The 19,034-nt window shown below is 33.5% G+C and overlaps 1 protein-coding gene across 1 annotated transcript in view; it reads right to left on the reverse strand.

Annotated features, from left to right (window-relative positions):
• Positions 1–9,626: 9,626 nt before the first annotated feature.
• The window catches only part of LOC150096601 (ileal sodium/bile acid cotransporter-like), a 43,071-nt gene continuing 33,663 nt past the window's right edge, over positions 9,627–19,034 (reverse strand). Inside the window, exons 2-3 of the mRNA XM_090408027.1 lie at positions 18,330–18,501; positions 9,627–12,241 (exon numbers count right to left, since the gene is read on the reverse strand). Coding sequence (XP_090264153.1) covers positions 11,616–12,241; positions 18,330–18,501 — 798 coding nt within the window. The 3' untranslated portion in view covers positions 9,627–11,615. The remainder of the gene's footprint in view (positions 12,242–18,329; positions 18,502–19,034) is intronic.

Below are 19,034 nucleotides of genomic sequence, written 5' to 3' on the forward strand. Positions count from 1 at the left end.
CTTTTCAAAAGTTAGGATGTTATGTAATATTTGATATAGATAATATATTACACCACTTCCAAGCAATCTGTGATACATTAAGACGAACAACAAATAACAAAATAAGGAAGGAAACACAAAGTTTTATCAATACCAACAGTATATAACCGTAAAGTTAGTTAATTAGATAGACAGATAAATAGAGAGAGAGAGAGAGAGAGATAAAAGATAAAAAAAGATAAAAGTAGGATAGAAACAGCTGTAATGAAATTTCACCACTGGTATTCTACTTTCATTTACTTAAAGGATGTACAAGAATGAACAGAATATGAAATGGTTAAATAAGGAACGAAATAAGTGCAGTGAGGGAAGACTACCAAAGAACGTAATTTAATATCAACTTGAAAGGAAAAGAAATAAAGGAAGATCTAGAAAGAAAATGAAAGTTCCTTCAGAGGAGGAAAAAAACAGGCTTATAGCCCAATCTTGAAAGAAAAAGAATTAAAATTAATAGAATTTTTTATTATTAACATGAAAATGAGATATCAAATATTTTTCACTGTTTATCATAAGCGAAGCAAAATAATTATAATAATAATAATAAACTTTGGACTGAAATTCCCCACACAAATTCCCTGCATTCAAGGAATGGGCGTTGTAGGTAATTATTTGCAGTACTGTGCTGTACTACTGTACATTGTAACTGTCATAAACCAAGCTGTTGCGAAAAAAATAGCACTCTCATCTTTAGATTTCTTGAGTTAGGAGTTAGTTTTGTAAGCTTTTGCTTCATTTTAATTTTTACGCGTATAGCAAGGTTTATTTTTGTTATTGCTGCTTTAGTATAAGGATGCGCCATTTCAAAATCGTTCAAAATAAACTGCCTACATCGCGATTACGTCCACACCATATAGCAGCTAAGGTTAACTTTACTTGTGAGTTCAGTTATGATAAAAAAAGCATTCCCACATATTTTTCCACTCCACATATTTAGTCTAATAATGGTTGTGAGATCATTGTCCACACACATATTACGTTCTAACAATGGCAGACTAAGGATGCCATAATGGGGAGATTTGTAAATTAACTAAATTGCGATAAATCAGCTTGAGAACTGGTAATATGAAAATTAACGGTTTCTTTTGTAACATGTGGATTATTTTTTAATTCAAGAATCGCTTTATAATATAAGGGAATTTTTTTAGTCTACAAAGAATTTTTAGGCTATCATTTTTTATATATCCCTGTTGTCAAACGTTTCAAACAAATCTGCAGATAGTAAAAACATACAGGGAAGAAATACACGTCAAGCACACGACCAACAAGAAATCGCTTATAGATTTAATGCTAAGGATGTCAAGGTGAGTTACTTTTGTTGTTATAGCATGCTTTAAAAATCAGATGTAATTCGCTGCGAATTTAATAAAGGTTGGAAACGGAGACTTTATTAAGGAAGAAAGCTTTCAGCTATATATATATATATATATATAAACAGGTTCCTGCACTTGTGAAAGTACATTGCGCAAAAACAGTTGGAAGTTAGTACTGATAGAATTGTTAAAGGAAAATACTGATTTGATAAGCGTTAAATTCGTTCAAATACTGATGTATTTTAAAGTCTTCATTCCGTAAATGAAGATTTACGGAATTTTATTCATTTTGTAAATGTCTCATTTATGGAATGAAGACTAAGACTTCATGAGTCCCTTTTACTAATATAAATCGAGATCACTCATTTAAATTTACTAATATAATGCTTATTTTATCAAGACGTCGTAGCGAATGAAAACAGTAGATAGTAAAAGCATGCTACCAAAAGTAAAAGTACACCACATTATATATATATTAGGATCCCATACTTAAATGGTGCAGAGTACATTGATAAGAAAATGTATTAGGATCCCATACTTAAATGGTGCAGAGTATATTGATAAGAAAATGGTAGCCTGGCTGAATTAATCCATCGACTTTCAGTTTAATGGCTAAGATAGGTGATGTGGCCCTGTTCATTTATATCGACTCATTAAAAACCTTCTAAGCCGTACCCGTTCCGAGGATAAGGTAGCTAGCCTTATGCCTCCCGGTGTGTCCTATGTCTATAGATGCGTGTGTTCACGGGACCGATTTGCCTACTTCGGGGAGGAAAACTCCCAGATAAACCGGGGAGAAATATCTTGCAGTCGACGCCCAAGACCAGCTAACTTGGCTATGTCTGAGAAAGTTCCTTAAGCTCCTCACGTCGGCGAGAATCGAGCCCAGGCCACTCCTTTCCCACGCACATGGTTGCGAAGCGCATAGCCACTCGGCTAACCGCGCGGACTTGTAATACAAACTTGAATTTTTGAATTGGAACTTATTTCAATATGTTTTATAGTGATTAATGAAATGTACTGAAACCTAACGTCTCTTTTTCGAGAATTTGATAAATGTTCTTAAAATATCCAAAGGCTATTGTTCTGATTATGCGTAAAATGAATAATATCACACCTGCAAGTGCTCTTATAAACACCAAGGCTATAAAAGTCGATCTTGGTAATTAATCTGGCGTATATATTTTAATCATAGGTTTTAATTCCTTTATATAGACTTCTTCTTTTTCATCAATCGTGCCCTTAATTTAAGACCGCTTGATTTACAGTGACTAATGTTTGGTGGATTTTTTTTTTTTGAGAAACAGGAGACACTTTTTATATTGTTTCTAAAATTAACAAGAATTAATGACGCATTCCTACTATTTAATCATTCTTGAAGGGAATGTGATCACATAGTCCGAGAGTTCCGATCCTTTGTTTGTCCAGATAGAAACTTCGATTTAGAATAATGCACCATTAAAGATTTCAGGTATTTATCATACCTCGTATTTAGTTTATTTTTCTTGAATAGTTCTCATGAAGGATGCCTTTTGGATATTATTACCCCCCCCCCCTCGGCCTGGGTTGTTAAATTTCGATAATCTGTTGATGATAGGCACCGATATTTGGAATCAGTTTTTCCAAATATGACCTATCTTTTTAAATTTAGAATCATTATTTAGCTATATATGAACGCTTTAGTGATGTCGCACCTTTTGACTTTAATATTTAATAAATGGGCATGCATAACCATCCATTCTCATGAGAATTTTTCAGTTTTGTCTCATACTTAGATGACGGGATTGTTACTTCTTGGATACATAGTTTTTCCTTTTATTTTCACTTGAAAACAAACATGAAGAAAACACATACAGTTAAAACATAAAAACTAGTTTCATGCCTTCGTTTTCCTACTTTAGTTATTCCGACTGGCCTCAGTTCTTTCTATTTTTCGAAGCGAAGTCTTCGAAATTTTTATGTAGAAAGAATTAAGACCATGAATTCAGCACGAACCAGATGTAAAAAGAATGCTCTAATATAAAAGAATTATGCATTACCATCTGGCTTCTTCCTGAATCCACGATTTTATCATGATTTCAAAAGATAAAATGACGAGGTTGAAGTGAGAATTATTGAAAGTTGCTGAAAAGCTTTTTAAAAAGGTGTAATGTATACTATAATGTATCTGACACAGCTTACTATGAATTTAATAATATTTTATAAAGTCCACTGAAAGAAATAACCGCTGAGGAGAGAATTTATAATTCTCTAGGAAATAATTATGTAATTATGTATTTCATTTATGTAAGAAAAAGTTCCCAAGTTTTAACTGGTCAGTGCTACGAAGATTTTAATCGAATGCCCTCTTGAAATAACATTTTCTTTAGTATTTTCCCCCCATAACTGAATACAGGAAATTTTTCCTATAAGATAATCCTAGTGCATGATAATTATACAACGTTCACGAGTTTAAAGTTATTTAGCGAGGAGAAAAACACCCGGATAGACAACATAGTTATTATGTTAGCCTATTTTCTTGCGGAAGGTATGATAATGGTGCAGTGCAATGCTGTGAATCAGGAAAGCATTTATGTCATTCCTACGTAGACAATTTTCAGTATCCTGTTGTTGCATTCCGTATTTTTCGTCACAATAATTAAAAACTAAAAGAAAATTTTAACGTACTTTGATTTCATCAGCTTTATACTCCATCTTGTTGCAGTGTTAATCATTATTTTGTTTTCACTTTAACAATCGCAATATTTTAAAGTTAAAGGTGATTTTTCTACTTTTTTCTAATTTAAAATCAAACTCTGGATTATTCATAATATTTTTCATCAAATTTTAAGAAATTCAGCGTTGATCAGAACTACACCAGTATATCTTCAGTAACATTTTAGATCTAATGGCATGCTTATAAATAAATAAATAAAAAATCGTTCCCCATTGTATATATGTTTCTGCTAGTGGTAGACAACAAACTGTTACCTGCGGTAGCACATACGTCGCCAAGTTCTAATTAGGCATTATTTATCTGCTTTTGTGTTATTTGCTTTGGCATCTGCGTTGTTATATTCAAATAACACGAGTGACGTGTTGAAACACGGCTGATGAAAAAGAAGACGTCTATATAAAAGAATTAAAACCCATGAATAAAATATATACGCTACATTGCTATTTGCTGGTCCACTGATTAACGTAGCGAAGCGTTCATTTATTCCATGGTATTATTTCATTGTGAGGAACTATTGAAGGTGTTATTATATTATGCGTAAGTTCTTTTAAATTTTACCTTGGATTATAAGACTAACCATATTTGTGTCGTGCATGTTTACTAGTAATGAGTTGAATCACAGTTTCACTTAGATCGATGATCACAATTTCACCTCGAAGATCAGCTCAAGTATATTACTCTAACTGGCTGGTTAATCTATATCACAGGGTAATTATTCTTGTACACATATACTCCTTATTGAAAATACAACATATAAATTTTGCATGTTATAAATCCAATGTACCAACAATGTCTAGGTACGTAGACTTAAAGACTCTTAATCTATCTATTCGATAACAGTATTGCGTGAGTTTTTACCTCCTCCCCCTCCCCTTCTTGGACAAATCTAGATAACACTCGATTGGCAGAAATACACCCACACCATCACCATCATAGCCTTCGTTACCTTAGCATAAGTCAACAATCACATTCAAACGAACCAAATATTTTACATTAGATTCTTTCATACATTATTTGAATTATGCAGCTTTTAAAATCTGTCTGATTCTTCAGATGAAGATCAAATAAATATCCTGACAAAGTACAAGGGTTGTCTGAAAAAAAAATCTAATTTCATAATTTTGTATTCTTATCTAGTTCTACGAATCTTAAGTGGGATGCTATGATTATCAGCGACCTGATGGCCTGTGATTTCGATGTTTCTATATGTTCTAATAACAAAATAGGATATTTCTGAGATATAGTAAGGAACTAGGGAGTCTGAAAACTTTTTGCTATATATAATGATGAAAGCTTTGCAAACCATACTCATATTGTTTAATTGTGGAGAATGTTTCTCTTAAAAATTCAAAGATCTTATTAGTGACACACAGTGAGAATTGTTCAACTCGTTTTATAATTTCTACCATTTTCCATTTGATTCTAAAATATCAATAAAACATTATTGATTTCTTGCGAAGGTAATTGTATAAAATGTTCTTGCTACTAGTGGGAGAGAGGGGAAAGGAATAATGCTTACCATAATGTTTATCTCATCTTCCTCCTTAACGTGTCCAAGTAACATGTCATGACCAAGTATAGCGGTTATCCTGAGTAGTCTTTCTTTCTGTCAGTTATGCGTAACATTCCAAACGTGTGATTTATAATCTAGCACGAAATATTAAATGATAATAATGTTTATAATAAAATTATCTCTTATATAGGTCCTAGAAGAAATAGGATGCAATAGCCCAATGATTTGCGTACAGTAGTCGAATGATTTGCACAAGAGTGATGTGATCACCCTGCTAATAAAGGCATCTGTACAAATACATTTCGTCAGTATCAGTTTCCTTGTAACGCATCGCTGAATAATAAAAGCTTCTATACAGGAGGTCTATACAAATAGTATGGTTGGAGAAGGCAATATTTGTGACTTTCAGAGAAGTCTCATCTGTAGGATCAGTTCATATCAGACATCTGTAACTATACCAACGACTTAATAGCAAGTGTATAGTGTATTAGTAAGGTAGTGTATAAAATGCTTCTCACCTAACGGATAGGGAGAATCATGCAACAGTTAGAGTATCTGGCTGAAAGGCTAAGATACACGAAAACTGTTAATGTCTTACCCGACTGCTTCTAAATAAGCGAGTTACTGTATATCTAGAGTTTCACTAGAGGATGTTCCATTTTATATGAACGATTCTCAGATGGAACACATTGAGAATCGTTCGTATAGAACTCCATAAACAGGATATACGGAAGCATGTGCCATTTCTGAATCTTACCTCCTTCCCCGTTCGTCTCTTACAGAATAAGTTAACAGAAATCAATGCTTTGACAGGTTTCAAACACAACATTTTTGCCATTGGCTGTGGGCCAATGGAAAAGATGTTGCTCTTGATATTACTCAAAGTACTGATTTCCGTTTAATGGCAAAAATGTCTTATAAGTCAACGGATTAATTTACCTTTTAATCCGCAACGATTATGTGGTCAGAGTTTGGTAACGGCTCACACCAGTTAGGATTCAGCGTGTTATCTCTACAGTTCCGTCTAGTGACAGATGGTCTGGGGTTGCCTTTTTGTTGGGAATACAGCATGCTGTACTGCTTCTTAATGATTGTATGATCTAGATGGTTTGTTTCTTCTTCCCTGTACTTTTTCTATAGGCCTGTTCATCAGCGGTATTCCCATGAATCAGGCCATTATCACCATTCCACTAATTTCCATTAAACCTGTAGTAGCTGGACTTAAATGATTGTTCGCCATCAGCTGATCAACATTCATTTCTTTTCATATACCTTTATTTGAATATCCTTCTTCACACTGTTTTAGCCAAATCCTATAACCTTCACTTGTTCAAGAAATACACTAATATGATCTTTACTTTCTCCTTAACTTGTACAATCTTCACTTGTTTAAGAAACAACAGAAATCTTATTTTCTACTTAATCTTTTGTCCAGGATATATGTCTGGCCCTTGATGTATTGAAGCCACTCGCGTGTGGGGCAGGTATTAAAAAGAAAACTGATAAATATGTTTGTCATAATGTTTGTCATAATGATGGATTTTATCCTAATCTATACTTCCCAATTTGTGTACGCTTTATTGCTGTTAGAAATTTTCTACAGGGATACGCTTCTTCAGTGAAATTCTTTCACTGAAGAATTTACGAAAGTGGTGCAACATCCACCGAGTATTTCGTTATTTTTATAAAAATAGCTTCGAAAATATACGAAATATCCACTTTTATTTACTTTATTTTCTTACCAAAAATTCAATTATATTCCTAAGGTCCTGGTCAGTTTTTCTTGTAAATTTACATCTGTCCTTTGTGTTCTCCACCATGTTCTTGAAACATGCTGATTTTCATCACTGATAAACATAAGCTAAAAAAATCATTGTATAATGGCCTTTGATTTCTTAATCTTTAAATTTCGTACTGAGATACTTCAATTATATATAGACAATTATGCATAATTGTGTATATATAATTGTCTATATATAATAAATTGTCTCGCAGCTAAATTATTATATACTAAACTACTATTAACAGCAGCTATTTCATAAGAAATTTAACTTTAAACTTGGCTCATTATTATTTTCTAGCAGCAGCAATCCTTACTTCATAAGAAACTTAACCCTGACTCATTTATTACTGTCTAGTAATAGCAGTCTAGATGTCATAAGAAACTTTACCCTTACTCATTCTTATTGTCGAGCAACAGCGATTGCTTAACATGTTTTCGTTTCATACTAAGTTCTGCTATCAAAGGGCATTGTCTATAGTACCGACTGATCGGAAAGACTTCGGTTCGATTCCCATCTATGACGTGAGGAACCTTTATCCGGTCCCTTTCCTCTTTGGACTAATATATATATATATATATATATTCAAGGTGTGCTAGGTGTGCGATGCACATCCACGGAACAGCAATATTATCAATATTGTATTTTTGCATTTATTCCCGTTAAAGACTCCCCTAATTGTTTCTTTGCTTCGCGTGATTCCGAAAATTAAATACATTATACTAATGCTTTATGAAGAGGACACTTTTTGAAGTGTAAACATTGCATCGCATTGGCGTTAAGAGCCCGGGTGTGCGGTCACAAATACATACCTTAGAGCCCTTCAAACAGATGTACAGATGGCGCAGCGGGTCAAAATATTAGCGTTCCAGTGGTTTCTATAAATAATTTATAACTTTTTTTGTCCATATTTACAATGGGAAACAGTGTTGCCGATCTACTGACTGTCCCGTTCTCTGCCAGAGCTTTCGCGGATTGTATGATTGATTATAATCGAAGGAGGTTGGAACTATCCTCCAGAACATGCAAACTGGCCCCGTGAACACACATGGATTACAGCCATGAATACGTCCGGGCCATATGCCGGTCCCGACCCCGGATAAAATTGGGAGGTTGGAGAAAGCAATGGTGGACTACTCTGTAATAATCTCACCAGGAATACTTTGTGGGCAATGCCTACGAAGTCACCCACGGTCGGAAACGACTGAAAGGGAAACCAGTATATAATTTACTGGAAAAATGATAATTTACCAAGTGATTACTTTCTCCGATTTTCATGCGTATTATATGGCTATATTTAAAAATCGTATCGAAATTCAAGTAATTCGTGTCTCACTCTAGTATTTGCTAATGAAAATCTAATTTCATTTCATTTTTCATATTCATTTTTCTTTATTTGTTTTTGTTTCTGAAATTGAAAACGAAATTCAAAGCACGCCGGTTTGACTTAGTCGAGATCAAATTTACTTAGAGAATGATTGCTGAGTTCAGTGCCTACCAACTGTGTTTCAAAAATCTGCAAGAACAAAGTATATGTTGTTTTGAGTTAAGGGAAAATTATGCAGAGTAACCTGAATTTAATTCACGTCTTGACGAGCGAGGAATTATATGAAGGTTTTCAATAGCCGAATCTCATGCAGAAGTAGCACAGTGTTTTCTCCCAGAAATTGGGTTGGTTTTTCATCTTGAAAGCAGGGAAAACAGAATAGAACACACACACGTGGTTAACATACACAAGAACACTACTAATGGGCGGTAGATAGCGTAGTGTGTCGAAGGTTGATTAAGTAATCAATCTTCGACGACAATCCATCCTCCTTCGATTAAGTAATTAAGTAATGTACTGCAGTGTAATTGCAGTACGTCCTTAAACTCTTTGGAGGTGTCACCCAATCATAATATATATATTAAATCTCATAAGCTTCAAGTTTATTCAAAGTAAAACTTATTAAGAATTCAATAAAGTCATCGATATCCCAAGTAGTAGCTCTGAAGTAATTTGCGGATGTGCACACACATACATATTAAATAAATTTTGAAACATACTACAGTAGTGTTCAGAATTTTTTCTTTTCTTTTCCTTTTTTTTATCTTATTTTGTGTGTGTGTGTGGTACTACTTTTCAGCGGACTGTGATACCGACTGCCACAAGTAAAAAAAAAATTATATTTTAATGTTTTAAACGTCATACATTATTATATTATTATCTACAATATTAATAAATATATTGTTTTTCTATACAATATTGCAGTATATAATAAGAAATATTTAGGACGTTAAAAGAAATTTAAATTTTCACTAAATTATTTTTATTCAAGAAGAGTTTCTTAAAAATTCCATACTGATTGACAAAACAAGAGAAGAAAAAATTGATACGAACTCAAGATCCAGGTTTATTTTAATGCCCGATCAAACAGCATAATAGCTTGCTGGACGTTTTTCTCATATTGTTCTAAAGATTTTCAGTGGAGACCATATTTTTTGGTGTTTTTTTCATTAACGTTTTCGAAGGTTTTAAAGAGGCGCTACAAAGAAACATCGTACTAAAAATACATGCTTGTTGTGATATTTTGGTCTTCGACAAGAGTTTTTCAATAAAAGGCTAGAAAACGTTTTCCACGACAAATCTTTGTGCAAATTCCTACTTATTTTTTGCTGCAAATAAGCACGTTTTTTTTTTTTGTTTTTTAAATAAACTTAAACCTTTTTCGCAAAATACGTACCAGTTTCGTATTTTGCTAACAACAACACATTTTGCTAACAGTATATTCTTTTTTTCTTTTAACTTTTAAACAGTATCACGATAATTATGCCTGCTATAGCAAAATAATTAGCACTTATTCGAATATTGAAAGATCACTTTTTTTTAAATTCTTGTAAGATACATTGTTCATCGATAGGACACCAAAATGTTTTGACCCAGCCTTTAACCAACTATTTGTTTTAGTCAGTGATTCAATATTAAGTAGTGCCAAGTTTGCAATTGGAATATGTCATCTGGCAATTGATCAGCACGAACTAAATTTTCACTTGTAAACAGCCTAACGTCTTGATGTATTCCAGAGACAGAACGCTGAAAGAGTAAATGGTAAGAAATCCAAATATAGAATACCCCATAAAATGTTCCTTGAAAAAATTAAGGAACTGTAGACCGTTTTTCTGCAATATTCCAATGATGGTAGTTTTTGATAACAGCACATTTTGTTTTCTGAAACGTTTCACTCTGAAACACGTACGCTTTGAAACTCTCATTGAAGAAACTGAAGGTCACTTTTTTGCTCGACTCTCTTACTTTGACATTTGAATTTCTCGAAAAATAGATCTTAGTTTTGCAACTAGTCTTTTTTTTTATATATATCACAGTTTTGAAAGGATGGCCTTGCTTTACCGTGCCTTTCGCACATTGACGTAACAGATGGTGATAACCTGTAGTTTCCGCACGTTCTGAAAGGCATAAAAAAACATCATTTGTCGATTATTCTGATAATTTATTTTCCAGACTTCAGTACCATCAATGGTGTTTTATTACACTTATTTGAATTTCTTTAACTACTTTCGCTTCTGCTGAATTTTGTAGTTTTTCCTCTTTTTTCCTTATGGGTTTCTCATTTATTAAGGATTTTTTTATTATTATTATTCAATATTAGGAAGTAATTCTTGAATCGCAGAATTTCATTTAAGTTTATTCTTCGGTCATTCTGTTCCCATTTTTCTTATCTTCATTTAAATGCGCTATCTTCAACATATTTATTTTCGAATGATATTTCTTACATTTCTCGACCAATTTATACACCGTGTACTTTTTGGTAATATCATCCAGCTCCAAACAGGATATATATAGGCTGGACATATCACCTCATAAAACAAATGACAATTGTTTGTTTATGAATATTCAACCTAAAAATTTCGCTGATTTGATTAATTACCATTAAGTTCAAATGGAATTAGTGTTATTTTTTTCGATTAGCTCTTTTTTATATAATATATGTATATTGTGTAAATTTACACTCGGTAAATGCATACAAAAGGCAAAAAATCTTAATCCTCTTAAGCAGTATCACTTTAAATAAATTGTTTAGTTGGTCCTCTACAGTTTACTCCGAGGGCTTCATGGTACTTACTCAGACACTCAGACAGTGATTCAGTGATACATTTATAAATGGGTACATCGCCTTAACTACGCTTCTCAGATTCAGAAATATGTACCTATGAATTCTCACTTGATCAACGTGTGCAATGTAGAAACAGTAATAACATCATTGTTCTTCAGTCAGAGATTTTTTAGCATCCGTTAGAGTAACGTAGCACGTCTTCTCCTTGCTCTTTTCTGAAATATCGGCTGTATCCGATTTGTTGAAACAACTATATATCTTTGTTGTAACCAGCAAAAGCCACATGGGTAACCCAGTTAACATGAGCTGAGCAATGATTGGAACAGAAGTGAGATCGGCATCTGGCTGTGGCAAAGATAGAATCAGCATCACAAAAGCTATTGGTGCATTCTGAAATGCTGTTTCTATAGATACAGCTGTAATTTGAGGACGACTGAGACGGGCTATCCATGCCATAAAGGCTCCCATAAGGTAACCTCCCCAAGCGACGCTCATCCCAGCTGCTACTATTTGCCAGGTGAATAACTGGAAAATAAATCTGTTCACGTACATTCCAACACTTATGGCAAACAAAACACAAATAATTGTCAGGGGTCGTATGATTTTACGCGAGATGGCAGCCCAGCTGGGACGATGTTGTTTTATGAGAAGACCAATTCCAACAGGAACAGTAAGCAGCAAAAGAGAAAGGGCGATGTTTAGAAAAGGAATCGCAACTTGCTTACGGAATAGTTTGGAGCCAAGAGTAAACATCCAGAGTGGTATCATTCCTACCAAATAAATAAATAAGCAAAATAATTAATAAATAAACTCAAAATCAAAAATATAAAAAAAATCAGATAAATAAACATATAAATAAGCAAACAAAAAATTAAATACAAAAATAAGCATAAAAAATAAAGAAAATTTACATAGAGAGAGAGAGAGAGAGAGAGAGAATTACGTATTTTCAGCACACTGACTAATAAATATTTTCCAGAAAAAGTGTCTATACACAAAGAACAAAATCAGTCACTTTAAATGGTTTATATTTGTTGTACGGCGTATCTGAAAAGTCTTGTGTAGTTCAAAGTTTAATAGATTAAGATGTATAAATGTTCCAAAATACAGTAAACATTATTCGAAAGCTTAATTATCGAAGGTTTTTTTATACAGTGCAGATTATTCTCAAAGTTCGACATAACAACCATCATTTGTGATACATTGATACGATTTTCGAACTCTGTGGAGACATTCATTAGTACAGTGACTGATTTGCATTTGTAATTCTAACCATAAGATCATCCAGAGGATGAGATTTTGATGGTTATACACAACTATTTTGATGTGATCCCATAAAAAAAAGTCCAGTGGAGTTAGATCAGAGGATCAAGTTGGCAAAGAAAGAGTCCCTCTACCGATCCATCACTCTGAGAAAGTGTCATTCAGAAACTGCCGCACATGCTGGGTGCTCCATCTTGTTGAAAGATGGTATTGTTTAAAAAGATTTACCCACTCTAGTTCAGGATTGAAGAATGTCTGCAGCATTGTAAGATTCACCACTGATTGTTGATTCTTCAAAAAAGAACAGAATTATGCAAAACTTCCTGAGGGCACACCATAAAATAAAATAAAACAAATTCTTAGTCCTAATTTACAAAACTGAGTCATAAAATATCAGTAATTAAGCTTTTGAACGGTGTTGTTATTAAGGTTACACAAGGACTTTTGGGACACCCTGTATTTATAAGCAAACGGGATCCTACTGTGCAAACGATACCTTAAGTATCCCAAAAGGAACGCAAAATTTCCCTAATCGGTTCTGTAGATTTCAGTAGCATAATTTCTACAAACATTAAAATAAAAGAAAGAAAAAACTTCGCATAGAATATGGTTTAGTAGTAAATCAATTACATATATTTATATAAATTCTTTAGGTATTATTGCTTCAACCCTTCACGGTAGCAACGCCGTTAACTTTACGTATAATAAGTTGTATACTGTACTGTTTATTGAAGTAAGCTTAAGTTTACTACACTAGTTTTTCAGACGGTTTTTATGTTTTTTTTTTTTTTTTTTTTTTTTTTTTTTAAGCGGAAGCTATAACACTCAGCGAAACCGAATTTCATAAAATTTAGAAATTTTAAAAAAAAAAGTAAAAAAAAAAAAAGAATGATAAATAAATAAACTATCAGGAGCATGTGAGCCACATACCCACTATGGTTGGACAATAGACTCATAATAATAATGTTAGATAGCCTTAACAATACTGTAAGCTATACAGTATAACTTACAGTATTGTTAAGGTATTAGTATCCCTCCTCCACAAAAACGTCCTGATTTCAAGTTTAATAAAGAATATAATGCAGTTTTTATTTCCTGGACAAATCTGATTTTTCGGTCTTATGTTAACTGTCAGAGTTTAGCAAAAGAGACCCCTTTTCTCTCCTTTCCTGACCTCCCAGTAACTTAAGAGCCACAAGTAACTTGTAAGCAGTAACGCACTCAGGATTTAATCTTGGGGGGGGGGGGGGGGCGAGTTGAGTAGGCGAGTTGAGAATATAAACTATGCATCACATACGACCTATGACTGAGCATTTGAAATGATCGCTACTTCATAAGTAGTATAGAAATAGAAGACCCGACACAACATACATTTAAAAAAAAAAAAGAATTTTAATCAGGAAAAGATTTTTGGAAAATTTTCTTGTTTTTTTTTTTCCTTTTTCTTTAGGGGGAAGGATCCCTTGCTCCCCTTCCCCTCTGGGTGAGCCACTGCTTGTAAGTATTCCACTGCCACACACACACACACACGTGTTCTGAGTGGGCAGTTCTGGAGAAGAAAACAGACGTAAACTAAAGGTTCCGTTAGTTTACGTCTATAGATACACAGCACTCAGGAGGAATTTGCCAAACTTCAGGGGTTGATTCCTTGAGTAATTTTAAGTAAAACGTTTATTTTAATATAAGTCTGATACTGTATGGTTGAGAATTACTGTCATTTTACAATTCGGCCGCTAGTAAGTGCATTGCAGACTTGCCTGTCTGTTTATGCCTTGCTGTGTAATTATGTATTATGTAGTCTAGGTTAGAGCTTTCAAGCAGCGTTCCGTTGTATGTTATTAAGTTAACTATTTAACCGCATGCGTTCACTGTAAAGATTCCAGATAAATTTTCAAGCGAGAAGTACGCTGATATTCACTCTCCGCTACAGTTTTTGGTAAGAGCCTGTTCTGGATTACCGAACAGCGATTTCCTTATCTTATCGAATCATTGCCTTATTCTAATCGAAAGTTTCGTTACAAGACATACAACAGTTGTATGTCTGTATGTCTGTTTAGTGCCCTCCGAAGTCGGAGGGCACTAAATGAATAGCGTTTACATCTGTATTTTTTTCAAGGAACTGAACATCTTGAAGAGACATGGACTGCGAATGAACTTTTGTCTGATGCATGGAGATCACCTTAATCATCAAGGAAGCGAACTTGACTCTAAATGGAGTGAATAATACTCATAGACATTCGTGTATGGGCTGGTGAAAATCCTCTTGCAAAAGTAAAAGGAGTTAGCAATGCCGTTTTCGGTAAATATTTATACATGTTCTACGATCGTCTCAATAGAGAAACGTCTTTTTTTTTTTTTTTTTTTTTTTTTTACAAAATGGGCTACTCAGCCTTTTGGATGATGTTCCTTTGTTGGTACACCCCCGAATCAAAAAATTAGAATAATCAAAGAAAATGTGTTGAATGATTTGCAATTCTGATTTATTGCATAGACAATAATTATTACCAAATATGAATTAACATAATCTAAATCTACGTACTGTGCACATTATATAACAATGTAAACACATATAAATGTAATATAAATTATAAGAAAACTGTTTGAAAACATTCATGAAATTAGTATAATTTTTAGCATGGTTCAAAATATTAGAATATTCCAAATTTTTCCGATTGGTTTTGAGGAGAGTATAGAAATAGCATATATTTCAGTAGCTGCGGGACTGACTTGTGTGTGAGGAATCGTTTATACGGCGTGGATTTCAGTTAATCATTTACTAAACATGGGTCGAACGAGTGACATATTGGAAGCAGAGAAGTTTCGTGTGGTGTCTCTACACAAAGATGGCCAAAGTCAACAGTTTATAGCTAAGGAATTGAAATCTTCTCAAGCGTGAGTAGAGTATTCAGACAGCATTCTAATAACTGGAGTTTTCAAAATAATCTCTGCAGTAGCGATCGAAAGTTAATAACTATATCAATAGATGAGAGGAGATTGAAGAATATCGTGAAGAAAAACCACTTTTTCCGAAATGTGTATTTTCACAGGAGATGGAAAGCAGGTATGAATGTGTCTAAATCTACGACTTCACAAATTGGGTTTTAAATCACGTGTGCCTAAGCCGAAGCCGCTTATGATTTCCAAGCAGAACGCAGCTATAGTGAGATGGGGTCAAGAGGACTGGAAAAAAAGGTACTTTTTTTAGCGATGAAAGTATGTTTTGTGTGTCCCATGGTCATCAAGGGATACGTGTTAGCCGTCTTAAGCAAGAAGCATTTGATAAATAATGCATGAAACGTTCGGTGAAATTTGCAACCTCTGTCATCATATGGGCTTGTATGCCCTCAGAGGATCCAGGTAGGCTGTGTATTGTGTACGAAAGAGTCAATTCTAAAGTGTATCAAGAAATTCTTGAGCATTTTATGTTACCGGCATCGGAAGATTTATGGGATAGTGATTTCCTTTTTCAGCAAGATTCAGCTTCTTGTCACACTTCCAAGTCCACTACTAGATGGATCAAAGAAAGGAAAATCAATGTAATTCCTTGGTCGGCGAACTCACCAGATTTAAACCCCATTGAAAATTTGGAATTATGAAGAAACGTCTTCAAAAAGTTGCCCCAAAAGACAAAAATGAACCTGTTTCTAGTTTGCAGAAAATATGAGCATGTTTTGATTAAAAAACAAAACAAAACGCTGTGAACCGCTAGTAAATAATATGTCTAACCGTTTACAAACGGTCATAAAAGCTAAGGCGAATGCAACAAAGTACTAATTATCATGTTGTTTCCCTTTGACTGTAATTTTTGTGCATTTATTTTCGCATTATTCTGATATTTCAAACCAGTAAAAATTATTCTAATTTTATGAATGTTTTCAAATAATAAGTTTCTTATAATTTATATTACACTTTTATGTGTATTACATGTATTTACATGGTCATATAATCTACAAATTACGCAAATTTAGATTATGCTAATTCATATTCGCTAATAATTATTTTCTATACAATGAATTGAATGAATTTCAAATCATTTAACACATTTTCTTTGATTATTCTAATTTTGTGATTCGGAGGTGTATAACAAAGGAACATGCATTTCCGTCGTGATGGAGTTCCACCATAATATAGTGGAATAAATAGTATTCCCAAAATAATACTATTTATCTGAACTATCACTGTCCCAACAGCAGGCAGTGAGTGGTCGAGGTCTTAATTCTTAAGCAGCTAGATATCCCGACTTGAACACTTTAAATTGCTGGATCTAGGGTCACATGAAAGCGTTTATGTAATGGGCAAAAGGCTAATGCCCTGCACTGGAGAATATTTTGGATGCTGCAGACTACGTTCGAAATTACTTTGCAAAAATATAAAGAATAACACTTTGAACTATTATCTTTTTATCATACACGACAACTAGTCTCCAAGCAGAATGAATACTGTAAGCAGCTATTATAAGGGTGTTACTGATCTTCATTTCATAAAAGAATTTATTTTCAAACTTAAGCGTAAGAAGTTTTAAAATGATATAAAAACATTTCGTAACTTCCAATTCTAAAATGAACATTTAACAAGATATTCTAGTCCCCCCCCCCCGCTTCTTCTCTCCTCAAACTTATTCTTGGTGGGTAGCAATACTACTCTACTAGGAAATAACAATTAAAAACAAGGTTGCCTTCCCTTTCTAACAGTAAATATTTATGTATGCAGATATCTGTGTTCAATTCACGGTGGCCGGTTTGCAACATGAGAGTTTCCTGGCGAAAGAGTATTTCCATTACCGCATGAGACTGACTAACTCACCTTCCTCTGAAAATCCGCGATAAAGGTGCTTCGCGTCGTCAAAAGGATTCGAATCCAGGCCTTTCCAACCCAAGGGCTTCGTCTGCACCGCATGAACTACCGAGGCGTCAGTTTTATCTTATAATTTTCATATGTAGATACTGGCTAGAAATCGGATCCATTTTGATACAGACTATTTTTTCCTAAAATCATAAGGAATTAACCATTGAAATTTAGCAGATTCCACCTGAAGAAACGAAATATATAAGTATACATTTCGTTTACATTCCTTTATATCATTTGTTTTGTTTCTTCAAGCGGAATCTACTAATTTCAACGGTTAATTCCTTATGGTTTTCTTAAAATCATAAAAACCTATTTAATTTTTATTCCGGTTTTTGTTCGATGTCAAGGCAGTCCTTAAACTCTCAGTTCGAATGAGAATCTGAAATATTTGAATGAGAATCTGAAATATTTGAAAATTCAGTATAAATGAAATAGGTTCTGTCAAAGCGATGGTCTTATGATCATCCACCATCTGATAATTCACCTTAGGAATAAACTACAGATTCATTCATAAACTACACTAGATTCGTAATTACTCCCATGTAGATTAATTTGCTCATAGATTGTATATTTGGAAAACAAATGTAGGAAATATTTTTGATAAACAAGATAACTTTGTCTGTCCTAATATTTTCTTCCACTACTGTCACAAGTCTACAGTCTCCTAACACCATTACGTAATTTATGGACGAGTCCTGCTAGCGCGTTACGATATATATTAATATATGCCACAAAGTTATAACTTACCCAATGCTGCAACCGTGCTAATAAATGTCATAGTCACACTCAAATTCACGTCTCCATTAAACAACAAAGTCCAGAAGTTGCTCATGCTTCCACCTGGCGAACATCCCAGCGTAAAAAGACCTAGACGAAGACTGTCGTCGTCTAGATATAGGTAACCGAATCCATAGGAGGCCTAGTATGAAGTAGAGGAAATTATATAAAATATTCATATTTATTTAATAGACGTAGAAGTCACTTAAATAAGTGTACAAGAGTTAAAGGGTTACTCATATTAGTCATATTTCCTATAGTTAAAATATATGCACACCTTACTAATTAATAATTAGTTTTTTACCAATTTATTTTATTAGTTCCTAAATCAAATGATATATTTTTATAATTAATATTATTAAATAAATAATTATATAAATAATTAATAAATAATTATAATTTTATAATTCTAATCTCATTATTATAACTGACATTCAAGTCAATTCCCACGTTTTTTTTTCCAAGACAGCACACTTTGCTATATTCATATCGGGAATACGGTAAACATTCAGTAAATATTTTAATAGGTTAATAGGTTATAGGTTAATTTAATATAAAATTAAATTATTTATCGTAAATGACAAGTAACTCATAATTGTTCATAACTACCACTTATGTCTTACTGCATGGTTCACTTACAGGATGCGATGTATTTATGGATTATTTGTTGTATTT

This window comes from Typopeltis vanoorti, chromosome 18, assembly GCF_054136105.1.
Source record: "Typopeltis vanoorti isolate ZY-2024b chromosome 18, IOZ_Tvanoo_1.0, whole genome shotgun sequence".
In the NCBI taxonomy this organism is placed as follows: Eukaryota; Metazoa; Arthropoda; class Arachnida; order Uropygi; family Thelyphonidae; genus Typopeltis; species Typopeltis vanoorti.